This window comes from Bos taurus, chromosome 4 (assembly GCF_002263795.3).
Source record: "Bos taurus isolate L1 Dominette 01449 registration number 42190680 breed Hereford chromosome 4, ARS-UCD2.0, whole genome shotgun sequence".
In the NCBI taxonomy this organism is placed as follows: domain Eukaryota; kingdom Metazoa; phylum Chordata; class Mammalia; order Artiodactyla; family Bovidae; genus Bos; species Bos taurus.
This window is the reverse complement of record NC_037331.1, coordinates 68,379,453-68,398,870: the sequence shown is the minus strand read 5'-3', so window position 1 is coordinate 68,398,870 and position 19,418 is coordinate 68,379,453. Positions and strand designations below refer to the sequence as shown.

Genomic DNA, 19,418 nt, shown 5'->3' with positions numbered 1-19,418 from the left:
TGAGAAGTCTGCATATGTTGGCTGATGGGTGATAAATTGTATTTCAAGAAGATAAATCTTTACTTTTTTTTTTCAGACTACTTATTTTTGTTTTCTGGTCCCCCCTCCCATTTTTTGTTAATAACCTATTGTTTACGCCAAAAGTTTATGACCATCTCATCAGATTCAGCCGAACACAATCGTGTCAGTTTTACTGCCTGTTTCCACATTTTTAATATCACTGCTGTAATTCATGCCCTCCTTATCTCCTTCTAAGACGATTGCAGTAGGTTTCCTGTTTTCCGTGCTTTCATAATGCCACTCCTCAATTTTATCTGTTCTGCAAAATGCTCTATATATAATAGAAAATGAAAATCTGAACATATCTTCCTCTTGTTTAAGTGGCTTTTCATCCTCTGTGGGATAATGTCAAGACCAAGTAACTTAGGGTGCCAAATAGGGCTCCTTTATAAGACCTGATTTATAGCTTCCTTTTTTACATTGCCTGCTTATTTTTGGCTATCATATTGCTAATGTATTGTTTCTTGTGCACTCCAAGGACTGTTAACTCTTTTTTAAGCAGTAGTACTTACATAAATAAATAATAAATAAATTTGAGTAGAATACCCTTTCCATCTTTTTGCCTGGATGATACTTACTCAGTGGGAAGTTTAAGCATGTAGTAAAAACTTCAAACTGTACAGGAAAAACTCAGGAAAAAAAAATCATGTTTTAATACTATTACCTAGCAATAAGCATTGTTAACATATTGGTATATATCTGTAAATAATAATTATACTTTGTCTATAAAAAGTATACACATATGCTGTTGCTGCATTGTGAAATTCATGGAAATGTTTCTAAATATTTACCATTAAACAGTCCTTAATACAGACTGTATTTTTTTAAAATTTTGTGTCCATTTATTTCATAGGGTAAGTTCTTGGAAAAGGAATTACGATGTTTATGGCATTGAATGTTTTTAAATACTAGATATGTACTGCATATTGCTGTCTAGAATGATTTTGATGGATATATTGACAAGGCAGGCAGGGAGAAACAGCCTAGATCGTAACTATAAGGGGAAGGAATGAAGGGAAAGTGTATTGTGTGTTTTAGAAAATCTTAATTTAATTTTCCTGGGACAGGTACCAGTTTTAGAAAATGAATGGGAAAAGTTTGTTTTAATATTTAGCTGAGGAATAACTTTTAAGCAGAGAGTAATAGAGTTTAGAAGTGAACTTTAATCTTACAGTGCTGAATAAGATAAATTGGAATTAGAATTTTAGAGAATGTTTAGACCATCTTAATTTCTAGGTGAGATAATGCAGGCCTTTGAGAAGGGGATCAATTCTGGGTAATAATCCATAGGAAGCATCTATAAGGTTTGTCAGCAGTTAACTGAATGTATTGAGACTGAAACTCATTCATTAAATATCCTCAGTGAGGAGGAGCAAGGTCATGTGCTGAGTTGGGATGAGGAGTGGGGCTGTGGGTGGGGATCTTGAGTATGGAGAAGATTTGGTCTTGCTACTGTGGAAGAATGGAGAATTGGAGTAGGTTAACCAGGAGATTGTTGAGCAGCCGTTTTGTGAGTTTGTCTAGAGATTGAGCACCTAGAATTGAGTGAATTCCAAAAGTGAGTATTATTCACACTGGATTTGGAAAGAGAAGTCAAGAGGGCAAAGGTTACTAGCATGGTTTTAGGTGCATTACTGGAATGGTAACTGACCGTGAAGTCCAGGTTGGGTAGGGGAATGAGTGAAGCCAGACTAGGGATGTAGACTGGGGTGGAGATTTTCATTTTTTCCTTTCAGGTTTTCTTCCTCTTCTCTAGTGTTGGTTAAATTATAACTAAAACATGTAGCATGTTTGTTTATTCTTTATACTTTGCAAAGATCTATTCATGAGAGCATTATACTCAACATTTTGCAGATGGGGGAACTGAGGTCCAGAAAGAAGTGTCTTGGTCACTCCAAATTAAACTTTGGAGCTAACGTTTGAACTACATGTAAACCACGTGTAAAAACTTCAAGAACTGTTCTTGGCAGTTTGGTTAAGTGAGAGATTTAGTTTTTCAAAGTTAACAACAGAATTCTTAAAAAGTTCTGTGTGCATTTTATGAATGATAGGATTGAAGTTAAAAAAAAAAATACAGGAAAAGATTGAGAACTATACATGATGTCATATTTATTATCAAACCCAACATTAATTGCAATAAAATATTTAATATGTCCCATTATATTTGTTTTATCATTATCAATTTGATTTGGTCTTGATTGTATAAGTATTTTTAAGAATTTATTTATATTTAGGCTATGCTTGGTACAAATTAAATTAACTTATAATTAAAATACTTTAAAGGTCCATGAGACTTTTTTTTTAACTGTAAAGGAGTTATAACAATTCTCATGTTTCAGAGATACTATTCTAGTTGTGGAAATTGGGAATGCAAAGTGATTATGTCATGTTGTCCAGAGTCACATAGGCAAAACCAACCTTCCCAGTAAGGTACTATTCTCACTGAAACCTTACTGACAACCAGATTAAAAAACTTTAATTTCCTGGTATGGAAAGTGAAACTAAGCAGTGATTTTATACTTGAATATCTTGTTTCAAGTTTTTCCCCTCTTCTTTGTTTCTCTTTTCCTTTTCATATTTGTCTTCATTCTGCTGCTTCTGTCTTCCTGCCCTGTCTCCATTCCAGTCCTTTCTTATTTTGTTTTTAAAAAAATATTCTCCTGTTGTAAAAATTATCATAATTTTAGAAAACTTAGAACAAAACAGGGGATGCAAAAGGTAAAAATTTAAGATGGCCAGCAGTCCCATCGCTCATCTATGTGCATGTGCTCTAAGTTGCATTAGTCAGTGTTTGACACCGTAGCCCACCAGGCTTCTCTGTCCGTGGGATTCTCCAGGCAAGAATACTGGAGTCTGTTGCCATGCCCTCCAGGGGGTCTTCCCAACCCAGGGATCAGACCCTAGTTTCTTAATAAAGAGTGGTTACCCTTATTAATGTTTTAAAAGTGTTTCCTTTCAGTCCTTTTTTTTTTTTTCCTTTTAACTAAAGGGCGAATACTTTTAGTCTTTTTTGAATGCGTATATTTTGAAAATAGTTGAAAGTAGTAGTATATGGGGTCGCTGAGAGTCGGACACGACAGAGCGACTTCACTTTCACTTTTCACTTTCCTGCATTGGAGAAGGAAATGGCAACCCACTCCAGTGTTCTTGCCTGGAGAATCCCAGGGACAGAGGAGCCTGGTGGGCTGCCGTCTATGGGGTCGCTCAGAGTCGGACACGACTGAAGTGACTTAGCAGCAGTAGCAGTAGTATATGGTGTATTTTATGTCCTGAATTTTTCACTTATGATTGTAGCCACTTTCTCAATAAGTAGCTCTGTAACATATTATCTCATGCAGGGACATTTATGTTGTTTATGATATGATATTTCTTAGAATGAGCATTGCATCTCCCTTTGTGTATCTAGGCATTTTTGCAGTTCTTTCCTTTTAAAAAAGAAGGACCTTTATTCTTGTAATGGTGTTTGAAAATTACAGTATATACAAAAGAAAATTAATACCCTTACAAAGTGTACCCTCACCTTCCCCACAAATACCTGTTGCTGTTTGGTGTATGTTTTTCTAGAATTTAAAAATTCATAGGCTCATTTTTAAACTGTTTTTTAGGTTTTGTATTCATCTGCACATAATCAGCAAACTTCAGTGCCTTACCTGCTTCATGCCCTGTCTGTCTCCATCTTTATCTTCCCCCAAACCAGTCCCCACTGTCTCTGTCTTTGCAAGTGCTCTCTGTGTGCGCTCATTCCTAATGTTTCTTTCTTCTGAGGTTTCTCCAGAATTTATTAGTACCTGTATTTTTACTTGATAAACTTGTCCTTCTGATCTTCTTTACATTTGCTTTCAGAATTTACTAATGATTAATACCAACATGTTTTCTAAAATGTTAATCCTATTTAAAGGAAACACACTTGCCATTTTTTTCTTTTCTGTTATTCTTGTTTAATTTCCTTTTTTGCTCTTACTTTGCCAGTTGCATTAGTAACAGAAGAATGATGTCCAGTACTATTGTTAATTCCCCAAACTGGACTAAATAGTGAAATATCTGTTGTTTTGGTTATTTTCTGAGCATAGATAGGCCCTCTTAACTGGATACAAGTGTAGCTCCTAAAAGCAATATGTTTTGACAGTTGTAGGTAACTTTGCCCCATTGTTCTAAGTATCATCAGAATTCTCTCTGCCATTTATCAATGTTATAAAATTTGCTGTTATCAACTCTAAATTTTCTTTATGCTTGCTGCTAAGGGACTAAAAGGCAAATTCCCTTGCATTTCAAGGGATTGGACTCTGCACTCCAGAAATCTGATCAAGTTTACAAGATAACCAAAAAAATAAAAGAGAAATAGTGTATGCCTTGGACACTGTGGTGTGATTTTTCTAATTTGTTTACTGTTCTTACCATGAATGCATGCATGATTTCTAGATGTCCAAATTCTGTTTCTTCCAGTTTGTCCTTCTATCGTATGTGGGAGTTTAGATGTCAGACATAACTATCCTAAAGGGATCTGTACTCTGTCTTTCCATATTGAGAGACTTTTACATTATTTTTTTAAAGTATTTGCTTGACGTGCACCTCACATAACTTTTGTTCAGTTTTTCCTTCTCAAAAGGAATTTAAAGTATAGTTCTATATTGCTGATTTTTATATTCAGATTGAGTTGCATCTTGCCCCAATTTCTTGGTTGGCTTAGCGTGGGATACCTGTGATGTTTTAGAGCATGGTCTGCCACTCCCTTGAGTTGCCCAGATTTATACATTAAAGGAAAGCAAAGTATAAGTTAGCATTGTAGTTACACAAAAAGAAACAGCCTGAATTACTGTGATTCAGTTAGAAACAGCAAGGACCAAACCACTTAACATATCTCTCAAACATTTTTCTTATGTGGTAAAAGATTGCACTTCCCCATTAATGTTTTTCTTATCATGAAAGACAGCTAGAAACAGCATTTTCCACCTTTACCTTACTGTTTCTGTCTTTAGTCAACTACATTTTATTTAGGAATAGTATAGTCATTGACTCTGTTGGAAGGAAGGAGGTGGAATTTCAGAAAGTATGAGAGTATATCCTACTAGGAGAAGAGTGAGTAGAGTCCTAGTGGTAAAGAGCTTGAACTTTAATGAGATTATTTTATATCCTGCTAGGAAAAGAGTGAGTGAACTTCAGGTTTAGAGCCTGACTTTGCCTTTTACTGTTTCCTGCCCCCCCCCCCCCCGCCCCCCCTGTAAGTTCATTTACTGCTTTAAAGTTTTAACTCAGCAGTTAACAGGAATTTTTTTTTTTAATCTGAAGAAAAATATTTACATCTCAAATACAAAAGAAAATTTTAAAATTATTCTTGGTTGATCTCTAAGACCCAACCACTTACAAGCCTTTTTTTTTTTTTTTTTAAACCAACCCATTATTTCTACTCAAAATGTGCATCCTGTGTACTTACTAAACATTTACTTGCACTTGCATTTTATGTGTCAGGTCTACTTGATGCAGAGCTTCTTAAAAAGCACTAACTGAATCTGTCCAGTGAAGTCTCATGTTTTTTGGAAAACCAGTTTCCAGATTGGCTGCCAAAGCTGAACTTGGGTGTGGGCAGCTCTTCGGAAAGTTCACATCCTTCACCAGATTCATCCAGCAACTCTTCCTTGGTCCAATTACATGAGGTTATTAGAAAAAAGCCTTTCACTTTCAACACTCTGGAGAGAGATTTCAAATACTTTCTCTCCTCAATTGCAGTGTCAGGATTAAGGCTTATGGCATGAAACATCCGTCCCTTTGTCAACACAAATGAAACCCAGACAACTTTGTGGAAGGGTTCAAAAAATCTTCTGCCTTCAGTGTAATGTTAGATAAACCTTCTTTCTCTGTAATACTTCCAGAAAGCTGTATTGCAGGAGAGTAATCAATTCCATTAACATCAGAGAAATCAAATTTTGCAAGTTCAACCAGGAAAACGCCAGTTCCCAATATCAAGCACTGAAGCATCCAATGTAATCTTGTGTTTCTGCATGCACCTTATTAGTCAAGTCCTACTCTCTCCTCTAAACCATATTTCTCCTGTATCTCCGTATTCTTGGAAAGTTTGCAGTTCTCTCTTATAGACAGCCTCCCAATGCTCTCGGGTTCCCAGAGCAGATGGGACAAAGCCTTCCCCTCTAGGACTGCCCCCTGGGGACCGCACCATGGCTCCAGAGCCGCTGTCATCATCCATGCCCTCTACTAGTTTCTTAATTTGTAACATAAGGGTAGTATTTTTTCAAAAACAATAAATGTATTTATTACTGCTGTTCCCTGTGCCACTGGAATCAGGTATATATAATTGTGATATTAGCAGTTCTGTGTGTCCATCACAAATATATGGCTCACTAAGCATGTTTTCTAACCACCTGGTCCAGGTAGAGCCTCTTCAGGTAGGGAGATGTTTTTCAAAAAACGTGTAGCTCTAGAATAGTATTTCTTTCCAGACTAGCATATGGACCAGCATGGGGACAAAGAATACAAGGTATAACTTGTACCAGGTTTATCTTTTGGGGAATACTTCAGATGGGCTCTTTTTCAGGAGATGTTAGAAGCATTGGGAGATAGGGAATGAGGGACAGAACATCTTAGAGTTAACATCACTGTCCCTAATAGGTTATGTGCCCTTGGTTATTAATGAATAGTAACATTTCATGGACACTCACGTGCCAGCATTGTGCCAAGTGTCTTTACAGGGCTTACCTCATTTGATACACATATAAGCCTTTGAGATTGTTTGTTAGCTTCATTTTATTTATTTATTTTATGGCTGTGCTGGGTCTTGGTTGCTGCACAGGTTTTTCTCTAGTTGTGGAGAGCAGGGGCTACTCTGTAGTTGTGGTGCATGGGCTTCTCATTGTTGTGACTTCTCTTGTGGAGCACATGCTTTATGGTGTCTGGGCTTCAGTAGTTTTGGTCCCTGCCTCTAGAGCACAGGCTCAATAGTTGTGGCACATGGGCTTAGGTGCTCCAAGGCATGTGGGATCGTCCCTGAACCTGTGTCTCATGCATTGAACCACCAGGGAAGCCCTGTTATCTCCATTTTAAAGACGAGACAACAAAAATAACTTGTCTGAAATCTTATAACTACTGATATTTTTTAGCAGTCTGACCCTACTTTCTGTGCTGTTAATTACAGCATACAGTGCTTGCAAAAACTACCTTTTATGGTGTGCCCATCTTGGGTCAGGCACTCTGCCAAGTGCTGCTTTTATGTTTATTATCTAATTTAATCCTTCTGAAAATTTTGAGAGAAAAAAACTGAGCCTTAGGTCAGGGAAATCACTTAAACATGATGGTTTCCTTAAGCTTCTTTCAAATGTTTTTGACCATGACACAGAAAGAAATAAAAATTCTGTGATTTGACCCAGCAGAGTTGCATGCAGATATATACTGAAACAAATTTTCATCAAGCAATACTTAGCTTTCATGCACTCTGATGCTTTCTAATTAAAAAAATAAATGTGGGCATGAATTACTAAATTGAATCACCACTTACTCTACTGGATTGTGACCTACAGTTTGAAAACACTCCTTTAGAGACTAAAGATAGTAATACAAGATTCTTCCATCTTTAGTAGTCTGGAATATCCAATCCTAGGTCAATCAGAATTATAGAACATATGTGTAATCAAACCCTGTGGATGATGCATAATTTCTCGTGTGTGCACAGTCACGTTGGACTCTTTGTGACCCTTTGAACTATAGCCCACCAGGCTCTGCTGTCCATGGGATTTTTTCAGGCAATACTGGAGTCGGTTGCCATTTCCTTCTCCAATAGGATCTTCTTGACCCAGGGATTGAACCTGAGTCTCTTGTGTCTCCTGCATTGAAGGTGGATTCCTTACCAACTGAGCCATCATGGAAGCCATGATATACTGGCAAATGTATATCTATTTTCTGTTTAAAACATATATAATATTATTACCACAGTTCATCTGGAAAATAACTGAGATATGTAATGTATATGTTCATGTTGTTAGTTGGAAATATTTTAGAGATTGATGGGATATAGGTGGTTATTTTGTATGTGTGAACACCTTAGGAATAAAAGTAAAAATAAGTTTTACAAAATTTACCATGCCTATAGGCAAGACTTAGAGAGACTAGTGAAATTTAATTAGTGGATTTAAGGAAGAAGGAGAAATCTAATTTTAAAAAAGCACTTAAATTTGAGGCATAAAATAACTTAAAAACTTACCATTTAGTGAAATCAAATTTTAAATGAAACATAAGTTTTTATATTTTATCATATGTGTGCTAAGATTTTCCATGGGAAATTGGATATCAAATTGCATTTTAATACATAGAAGTTCTACTGTTACAGATTTTTATAGCAGTAGCTTATAGCTTAATAAAGAATTATAATAAAAATTTGATGTGCTTGTTAAAATGCCCATGATTTGTAAACATATTAATGCATGCTTTAATTTCAGGATGCAGTAAACAATATGCTGTAAGATATCACTCATATTAAGCCACTTACTTTATAATATCTACTTTTTGTTGTTCTCCTTTAGGTTGGATGGAGTACTGCTCGTGATTATTACACGTTTTTATGGTCCCCTATGCCTGAACATTATGTAGAAGGATCAGCAGTCAATTGTGAGTTAGCATTTCAAGGTAAGAACTGAAAACAGAACTCAATGAAATTAGATGTTTTATTGCCATTAAAAATGTTGTACCCTGTTGTAATTATCTGCTTAGGTGTGTCCAGTGACTAAAGTTAAATTAGTGTCTGTCTTTATCAAAAGTCATAGAATGTAAATATCTGGTGACGGTCTCATGATACTTTATGTAGACAATTAAACATTGTTTTCCTTATTTCTTCATTGAAGTCTTTTGATCACTTTTTTTCAAATGAGAAAATAATGCTGTTACTGGTATTAGATAGTAAAATTAAAGGTGAGAAAAATATTGTGTATGAAAATCACAAAGATGATTAATGGGATTTATAGAATAGAAATTCTATAGGGAAAGTTGCCTATAAAAATGGATGTGAATAATACAAAATTCATTTTGTCTTAGCTTGGTGTTAGATACAGAGTTTAAAAAATACTTTTGAGGAAGATAGACCTAGTATTGTCCCTCCCCACACATTCCACCTTAACAAAGGTGATAGCTAGAACTCCAGTACCCCTCCTGTGGCCATGAGGTAGAAGGCCAAGACAAGCACATATATGTTTGTTTTAACATGGCTGAGCTCCCAAATCAAGGTCAGCTGGCAACTGCCTTCAGATTTCTTGTTATGTTAAAAACAAACAAACAAACCCTGTTGCTTTATTTTTTAAAAACAAAACACAACAATTTTATTTAGAAATCTGTAACAATTTGCTGCAGAGTGATTTTTGCATTAAAATTGAACTGACTTCAGATCGTATTAAAGCTCTTTCTTAGTCTTATTTATATTGTGAACTGTTTTTGGTCTGGGGAAGCTAATGGACTGTCTCAGTATAATATTTTAATACACATAAAGTCACCTATATGGGTGTAACAGCTTATTTATTCGTTGTCTATTAATATCTTGGTTGCTTCCAAGTTTTGGTAGTTGTGAATAAAACTGGTAGAAACATCAATATACAGGTTATTGTGTGGATGTGTAAGTTTTCAGGTTATTTGGATAAATATCAGAGTATGATTGCTGGTATGGTGAGAATATATTTTGAAATATATTCTTCCCATGTAGCACTAGTGGTAAAGAACCTGCCTGCCAATGCAGGGGATGTAAAGAGACGTGTGTTTGATCCTGCATTGGCAGGCGGGTTCTTTACCACTAGTGCTACATGGAAAGAGAAGCTTCTCTTTCTGAATTTCCTCTAGAGGAGGACATGGCAACCCACTCCAGTATTCTTGCCTGGAGAATCCCATGGACAGAGGAGCCTGATTGGCTACAGTCCATAGGGTTGCAAAGAGTTGGACATGACTGAAGTGACTTAGCATGCATTGGTAAGAAACCATCAAACTTTTTCCAAAGTGGCAATATTTGCATTCCCACCAGCAATGAGAGAGAGTTGTTGTGGATTACATCTTTGCCAGCATTAGGTGGTGGTAGTGTTTTGGCTCTTGGTGGTTTATGTTTTTAAAAAAACTTAACGAGGTTTATCAGTTGGCAATGTGATCACATATAGCTTGCATATATATTAATAGAAAAAGTTTCATTATGTACTGTGACAGGAAACACATATTCAGAGGATACAATTTGTACTTGTAATAAAGACAAAGATTTAGGTCGTCATAGATGTTTTATAGATTAAGAAATTTACAAATTGTATATGTAGTTTCTTTTAATTCATGGCCTTTTTTTAGATGATCAAATTCAAATGTGTATATTGGGACTGATTTTGTTATGAGATATTATACAAAGTTGTGGCTTTATTTCTGGTAATTGTTCATGTGATTAGTTTTCTTAGAATAAGAAGCTTAACAGAATTTGTTATAGTGACTAATGAATTTGCTTATTTATGACAGCAAAAAGTTTAAAAGCACTTTGAAAAAAAGAAATGCATCCAGTTTATTTCTATTTATACTGTAAAAGGATTTTCTTGGGAGCTAATTTACATGTTTTTGAAAATTCATCATAATTTTTACTTTGAAATTCAGAAAGAGAAGCTTCTGCTTGCCTAGGACTTGTTTGTTATATAGTGAACTCAAGATAGAATCATGAAAAACTTGGTTATATAATATTAGAGGTAGAAGGAATTTTAAGCATAATCCAAATAATTTTGCTCATTTTGTGGAGTAGTGATGAGAAAATCCTGAACTGCAAAACTCAAAACAACTAATAAAATATAAATAGGTATAATTGTTTTCCTAAATGAACCCGTATTTATTTACTATAATTTGATTGCTAATGTTACAGGCTATAAAATTTGACTTGGAATTTGGTTTTTACTTTTTCCTGTTCTCAGTGTTATTGATCTGATGAGATCTATTTCTAGGTAGCTTTAAATCTCAACTCTGAATAACTATATTTTGTGTCTTAAATGGTGTTGAACCATTTGTAGATTTTTCCTGTACCGGTCTTCATTGTTTTGCATGGGCTCTCTCTAGTTAGGTGAGCAGGGAGGGGCTATTGTTTGTTGCAGTGTGCAGGCTTCCTGTTGTGGAGGCTGCCCTTGTTGTGGGAGCACAGACACTCTTAAGAGAGTGGGCTTCGGTAGTTGCGGCACGTGGTTCAGTAGTTGTGGCTTGAGGGCTCTAGAGCACGGGTTCAGTAATTGTGGCACATGGGCTTAGTTGCTCTGTGGTATGTGGAGTCTTCCCAGACTAGGGACTGAACCTATGTCCACTGCACCACCAGAGAAATCCTGGGCCATGTTTTCTAGTGAGTTATTTTTGTGATATTAAAAAAAGCAGACCTTGAATATCTAGTCTGTAGATAATGCCATGATACCAGAGCTGCTTGCTGCTGCAAGTCACTTCAGTCATGTCCAACTCTGTGCGACCCCATAGACAGCAGCTCCTCTGTCCCTGGGATTCTCCAGGCAAGAATACTGGAGTGGGTTGCCATTTCCTTCTCCAGTGCATGCATGCATGCTGAGTCGCTTCAGTCATGTCCGAACCAGAGCTGCTTAGTCAAACTGTATTTTTGTTTTCTGTTTAAGCTTTTAAAGTAAATGTAGTGGCCATTTGCAAAGTTACTCAGCCACAGATTAATAAATTTAGTAGAAGTTATTAAGAGGCTGGAGTTTTTAAAAATTTCAAAAATTTATTGCTAGATAAATTTGTTGTGGCTTGCAGGATGTTAGTTCCCCAACCAGAGGTGGAACCCATGCCCCCTGCACTGGAAGTGTTCAGTCCTAACCACTGGATCCATAGGGAATTCTATGTTATTTTTAAAAATAACTTTATATTTTGAAATAAGTTTAGATGTACAGTTGCAAAAATAGTATACAGAATTTTCATCTACCCTTCAGCCAGCTTCCCTTAGTGTTGACATGTTGTATAACCATTTATTTTTTTAAAAAACAGAAATTTAACATTGGTACAATACTATTGACTACAGTAGTACAGACTTTATTCAGATTTCACTAGTGTTTCCAGTAGTTTTCCTTTTTTCTGTTCCTGGATCTAGTCCATAATCCCACATTGTATTTGTCACATCATCATCTTCTCCAGTTTGTGATAGTTCCTCATTCTGTTTTTCATGACCTTTCATTTTTGAAGAGTACTTTTCAGTCTTGTTTTGGTAGAATGTTCCTCATTTTGAGTTTTTCTGATCATTTCTTGTGATTAGATAGAGGTTATACATTTTCAGGAAGATTACCATGAAAGTGATGTATTCTTTTCAGTGCATTGTACTAGAGATTACTTGATGTCTGAATGTCTAATTTCTAGTAATGTTAGTTTTGATCACTTGGTTAAGGTGATGTCTGCTGTTTCTCTATATTCAAGTTAGTATTTTTCTCTCTGTAATTTAATGAATATTATGGGGAGCAACTTTGAGATAAGCAAATGTTGTTTCGCCTCAAACTTTGACCCATTAATTTTAGTATCCATCAGTGGATCTTACCTACAACAATTACTGTTGTTGTGTTTGTCTGATGATGCCTTTTTATTCTCATTTCTTGTACATTATTAGTTGGAATTATTATGTTAGGAAGAGTTGTCCTCTTCTCCATGGATTCATGGAAATTTATTTTCTTCTGTGGGATAAAGTCTAATGTAATCATTTTTTTTTGTTGCTCAAATTGTTTTGGCTTTTTTGGCTACTGGAAGCTCTATCAGATGGACTCCCGTGGTTTTTTGACATCCCCCTCCCCCAGTTTTTTTGAGAACTTCTTTCTTATTTTCAAGAACCACCAGATATTTTAGGATAATACTATATTTTCTCTGCCTCTCCATCCCCATGGACAAAGATCAGCTAATTTTTAAAGAAGGAAGTCAAGTGAAATTGATATCATAATAATAAAGGCTAAAATTTTCAAGATATGAAGTAGTAATAGGCATAGTGAATACAGATTTCTGGGTCGAAATCAATATTGAAGATAAGGTGAATAGATTGATCTATGTATTTCATTTCACTATCATTGAATGTTTTCTTTTTTCAAGTCATTCTGGGAGATTTCAGAATTTTGATATTTATTAATAATCTGCTCTTAGCATTTCTGACGGAGAAGGCAATAGCACCCCACTCCAGTACTCTTGCCTGGAAAATCCCATGGACAGAGGAGCCTGGTAGGCTGCAGTCAATGGGGTTGCGAAGAGTCGGATACAACTGAGCGACTTTACTTTCACGCATTGGAGGAGGAAATGGCAATCCATTCCAGTGTTCTTGTCTGGAGAATCCCAGGGATGGCGGAGCCTGATGGGCTGCCGTCTATGGGGTCGCATAGAGTCGGACACGACTGAAGCGACTTAGCAGTGGCAGCAGCAACATTTCTGAGGTTTATGTGTATGTGTTCAGTTGTGTCTCACCTCTTTGCAACCTCATGGATGGTAGCCCACCAGGCTCCTCTGTAGGTTGCCATTTCTTCCTCCAGGGATGGATGTTGCCTATAAAGCATATATGTAATGGTAATGCAGAGCATACTGTGGAGGATTTTTGAAAAAAAAATGAATTCAATTTTTATTTATTTGGCTGCACCAGATCTTGGTTGCAAAACACTATATATTTAGTTGTGGCATGTGGGATCTAGTTCCCTGACCAGGGATCTAAGCCAAGTCCCCTACACTGAGAGCTCAGAGTTCTAGCCATTGGACCACCTGGAGAGTCCTCTGATTTTTTTTTTTTTTTTTTCTTTTTTATCCCTTTTTACATGTAAAAAATAACCATGGGAGCTTTGGAGAGGAGGTAAAGATTCATTTTGAGCTGTAATACAGCAAAATTTAAGAGGGTAGCACTTGAGCTAAAGAAGAAAGGAACAAATATTGAAAACAATTGTCAGATAGTGGGCTAGATGGTATACATAATCCATGATACTTTGAAGCTTTGAGATAGCTGTCTTCAGATTTCTTTTACAGATAAGAAGTAGGCTCAGGGAGGTTAAATATATAATAATTAGTGGTAGAGCTGGGATTCCAGAATAAATATTTGTGGTTCCAAAGCTTATTTTTGTTCTGCACAAGTAGACCTCATCCTCTTTTTGCCCTTACACAATTCACATGTGTGGTATATTCCTTCTGTTAATATCTCTCCTTTGCATTTAATTAATGTCATTGGAGAGAACATTTCTTTAATTGATATATTTCTACCTCTAGTCTTCCTAGGTTTTTATGCTTACTCTTTCATTGCTCCTCCTCCAGCCTCTTTCTCATTGAAAACTACATACTTGACTCTCCCAGATGAATTGGTTTTATCCGAGTGAAACTACAGGGAAAGAATATTCTGAAAGTATAATCTTAGACCTAAGATAAGAAAAATACGGCATATTTAGGGAAGAAGGAAGAGTCTGGTTTTGATAGACGATTTATGAAGGAGGAAAGAAAGACATCTTGAGTGTCTAGAAACAAGATCAGGAATAAGAGGAGATGGCGAGATTTGTTAAATACAAATAATTTTATAACAATAAATTTTGTTTATACTCCTTTTAGGATATTACCTTCCAAATGATGATGGAGAGTTTTATCAGTTCTGCTATGTTACCCATAAGGGCGAAATTCGTGGAGCAAGTACACCTTTTCAGTTTCGAGCTGCTTCTCCAGTTGAAGAGTTGCTCACTATGGAAGATGAAGGAAATTCTGATATGTTGGTGGTGACCACAAAAGCTGGCCTTCTTGAGGTAGGTACCAACAGTGACTGAGTGAGTGATAAATTTACATTATGAACTATATTTTTTGTTATGAACTGTGGCTTTAAAATAGTTTTAAAGACAAATCAGTCATTGCTCAATTAGAAGCAGAGTTCTTGTTGGTTGGCATTTTAAGAATTTTCAGGTTGTCCAAGAGTATAACCTGAGAATCATATGCTTTTTAACTAATGAACTTAAAGTGTATTTTTTGTCACAATTATGTTACTGATTTCACTGTGGCAGGGACTGTCCTAGGCTTATTAGTATTTTGTGAATAGTATATAGATTGGCGATAAGTAATTACTGAGAGAATTTAGACCTAAAACTCCTAATGTTCCCTTACCCTAACCTTTCTCCTTTAGGGATCACCTAATCTGTTGATTGTAGAATAGTACAGATGTGGGGGTGAAGCTGATGGGAAAGCAGTATAAAGCAATAATGTGTGTGTTAGTCACTTAGTCGTATTTGACTCTCTGCAATCCCATGGACTGTAGCCCACCAGGCTCCTCTCTCCATGGAATCCTCTAGGCAAGAATACTGGAGTGGGTAGCCATTCCCTTCTCCAGGGGATCTTCCTGACCAAGGGATCGAACCCAGGTCTCCTGTATTGCAGGCAGATTCTTTACTGTCTGAACCACCAGGGAAGCCCTTGTAAAACAGTAAGTCTAACTGTAATTGGATGTGAACCTTATTTTACTATACTCCAAGCATGCTCTATCCCAAATGTGGCAGTGAAGCATCCTGGTCTTTTAATTTAGGTTGAGCATTTTTAGAATGATTTCTTTTCCTATCAAATGAATAAGCTGGATTAACCATAATTTTTTAAAAAGTGAAAAATCTTCTTACTGTTTTTTATTAAATATTTTGGAGTCATTTCACCAAAGGATATTTACTGTGTAGAGGTGTAAAAAATGCCATGTCTTAATTTTTAGTACTTACTGAAAAGGAAAAACTAGAACATCATTCATATTTCATGATATTTCTCAATATCTTTACCCTAAACCTAGCAAATTAGAATGTTATGTTTGAGTTTCTGTGAAAAAATACTTTAATTGGTTCAGTATACATTTTTGATTAATTTTTGATTAATTTACATTCCTATTTAGTCTTATTCTTTATACTTATTCTTCATACTCACATGGATTTTTATATATAAATCTCTTTTATGTCTTTGATTTTATTTACCTTCAAAAACAAACTGCAGAAAAAAGACTAGATTATAGATACTGTACAGTTGAACTAAGAAAGTTAGAAGGAACCTGTAACTTTTATTGTGAATTTTTTCATATATTCCCTTCCTCCTTCCAGAAATTCCTCTCTTATCTTAAATAAAGAAATGTAACTTTTATAGGGTGACTAAGACATTTTGTGGTGACGACTGCCTGATGATCAAGGTTTTTAGCCTGGTATTTGAATGCTAGTCAAAGATGCTGAAATAGGCCTAGCTCTTACAAAGAATGCAGTGTTTATATTGGAGTTTTTTGAATACTTGTTAGACCACCCTGATTTCAGAAGACCTCCAACAGAAAAGCAACAGGCATTTTGGCTTCTACCTCTCTTTTGTGCTCCCAAATAAATTGGGACATTGCACAGTTTAGTTCTCTTTTTCCTACTTTTAAAATGTACTTTATAGAGAAAATTTAAATTTCTCTCTCTTAGGTAAATGTTTTTGAGATAAAGTATTTATAGTCTGAACAATTTTTTGACAAATCTTTTAAATTTCCACATTCATGAAAATCTTTAATGAGTTTACTAAAAATGCACCAAATTAATACAAGTGTGAGACATTATTTAGGGCACTGTTGACATTACAAATGATTGAGTAATGGTTCTTCAGTTTGTGAACCTTGATGATGGGATCTTAGGTATTTAAAAAATAGATATTTTGGGAGTAGAGTGGGTTATTTTAAGTATGGGCTATCCATTGTGTGTGAGAAAATTATTGTTAAATTTCTTAGCTATAATAATTGTAGTGGCTAAGTATGAGACTGTACTTATTAGGTGATAGCTTGCACTGTGCACTTAGGAGTGAAGTGTCTGCATTTATGTTTCAAATGCTTTAGCAAAAAAAAAAAAAAAAAATTACATAAACTTACATATCTGTGTATTTATAAAATAAACATGGTGAAATAACTATTCAATTTAGATTATGGGTGAATGGAGGTTCATTGTAAAATATTAACCATTTTGTATGCTTGAAAGATCCCAGAATACAAAGATGGGGCCAGGAATTGGACTTCTATACAGTTTTATCTAATTTTAGTTAAAAATTTCTGCTTTTTCTGCCTAAGAGTCAGTGAACTCTTTAGAAAGTATATGTCAATTAAATGAATCACTGGGAAATAGTAGTTCTTTTATGATGTTTCTGTCATACTGGGTCAAGGTGAATCTTTAAGCTGCCAGGAAGTTTAGAGCCCGAAATAATTTTTTTAAAAAAATAGAGTAAAAAGAAATTCAGTGAATACTTAAACTTTTCTCTTTTGAGAGCATTTACTCTAGTCATTTTCATTTAGTCTGATGGAAGAGATAGATGGGGCATTTAAAAATTTTCCAACTCTTTAACTTTTGTAAGAGCCATTTTAGTGTTTAAATAATTAGAGTTTGTTTCCACAACCTTGGGAAATTAACTTGGGGTGTACTGGGGGAAAATGTTTTTATTTAGCTAAATGTATAATGCTTCTGTTGTGAGTCTCCATTCTTCTTCCCCTGTTAGAATCAGACAACTTGCTGAAAAAAAAATATTGACCATATTATTTATTTTCTATTTTAGGTCCCTTAATTTGGTCATTTTTAGAATACTTGAGTTCCTGAACTTAGTTAACTATTAGGGTTCATGTAAGAGTCAGTTATGTTGTTAAAGTCTGCATTTTTCCCTAAAATTTGCATTTACTTATAAAGTTTGTTTTAATTTACCTAAATAGAGGCTGTTTTGTACATGCAGAAACTTATTTCTTAGTATCTTATTTAAATTTATTATTAATTGGAGGATGATTGCTTTACAGTATTGTGTTGGCTTCCACATATATCAGCATGAATCAGTCATAGGTATATATTTGTTCCCATCTCCCACTCCTAAGAACTTATTTAAAGAACCCAAAGTTCATAGTAATCTGACAGGTGAAGGCCTTATGTAACACACAAGGAAGTTCTTAATAAATTCAAAGGTTTCCATTCAAGAAGAGGTGCATGTTTTTCTCATTGATTATTACCCAAGATAAGAAAAGCCCAGAATTGCCACTTTTCATAGATTTCCATTCAAGAAGAGGTACATATTTTTCACCTTTTTACCCCAAATAAGAAAGCCTAGAATTGTCACTCATGAAACTAAATATGCCTTATTTTTAGTACTGATTTGAAAAGTGATTAACAGGCAACTTCATAATAAAATTCATTACTTCTGCACCTGCCTTCTTGTAATGTTTTCTTCTTTGCCCAATAAAAAATGGTTTACATTTATGATTAATTTTTTTAAAAATTTTAATTGGAGGCTAATTACTTTACAGTATTGTAGTGGTTTTTGCCATACATTGACAGATTCATGAATTTTTAACTGATGACTGATTCATATGAAGATAGTTTGTAAAAGTTCTTTCTACAAATTTCTTCACTATTTTTTTTGAAATGGAAAACTGAATTTGTAATATATTGTAGGATTATAAACAATTTGAGTTTTGTTTTATAGTTGAAAATTGAGAAAACAATGAAAGAAAAAGAAGAACTGTTAAAGTTAATTGCCGTTCTGGAAAAGGAAACAACACAACTTCGAGAACAAGTTGGAAGAATGGAAAGAGAACTTAACCATGAGAAAGAAAGAGGTGATCAGTTGCAAGCAGAGCAGAAGGTTAGTTGTGTCCTGTGTAACTGATTGGAGTTATACTGTCTGAAATCCAGTTTTTTTAGAAACTGAACCAATGAAAATGAGTGAAGATCCCATGTTGAAAAATATATTTGGATAGATATTTGTACAAGGATAGGTCAGATCCTGTCAGCCTTCTGCCACAGCCTCTTCTATGTTGTGAATGGTTAAAATACTTTTGAGATTTTTGGTATCAGGCTTGTGACATAGTCCTTGACAGCTGTTTCTAGATGCTTTACATCTCATTGTAGAATATGTGATTGATCTTGGGGAGGTGGCTTAGAAATACAATTAGGAATGATAAACACTGAATAAAGGGAAGAGTAGAATAAAGTAATTAAAATTACTTTTTAAAAATCAGAATTCAGTGAAATAAGATGTACTAATATAATTTTGAAATCATTGATGTGAGAAAGGCAATAAATTATCCTAAAAACCACCTAATTAAAAAAAATTGGCACAGTCTTAAGCTAAGAAAAAAAGTTTAAGCATAGAACAGTGTAATTTAGGGATAAAAATGGATTTAAGACAATAGTCAAAAACAATGGAAAAAGCAGTCACCTAGTAATTGACTTGTTTATTTAATATTTTCATAAGGAAGTTTATTGACAAACTTGCACAGATTATGGTTTTATATGTATATCACAATCTCACTTACATTGTTAGTAGTTGGAAATGCTTATGCTCATTGACAACTGACCTGTTGTTCCCTAAGGATGGAGTCTGTTCCACTCTTTTTTATTTTTATTTTTATTTTTATTGTAGTA

At 35.0% G+C, this 19,418-nt stretch overlaps 1 protein-coding gene and 1 pseudogene across 9 annotated transcripts in view; one reads left to right on the top strand and one right to left on the bottom strand.

Moving 5' to 3' along the window:
- Positions 1-19,418, top strand: part of TAX1BP1 (Tax1 binding protein 1) — an 84,085-nt gene that overhangs the window by 8,341 nt on the left and 56,326 nt on the right. For all 9 annotated transcript variants that reach the window (XM_024990780.2, XM_024990777.2, XM_005205539.5 and 6 more), the window contains 3 exons: positions 8,586-8,688; positions 14,599-14,786; positions 18,478-18,636. In XM_024990780.2, coding sequence (XP_024846548.1) covers positions 8,586-8,688; positions 14,599-14,786; positions 18,478-18,636 — 450 coding nt within the window. The remainder of the gene's footprint in view (positions 1-8,585; positions 8,689-14,598; positions 14,787-18,477; positions 18,637-19,418) is intronic.
- On the bottom strand, positions 5,502-6,253 carry LOC132345111 (EEF1A lysine methyltransferase 2-like; annotated as a pseudogene).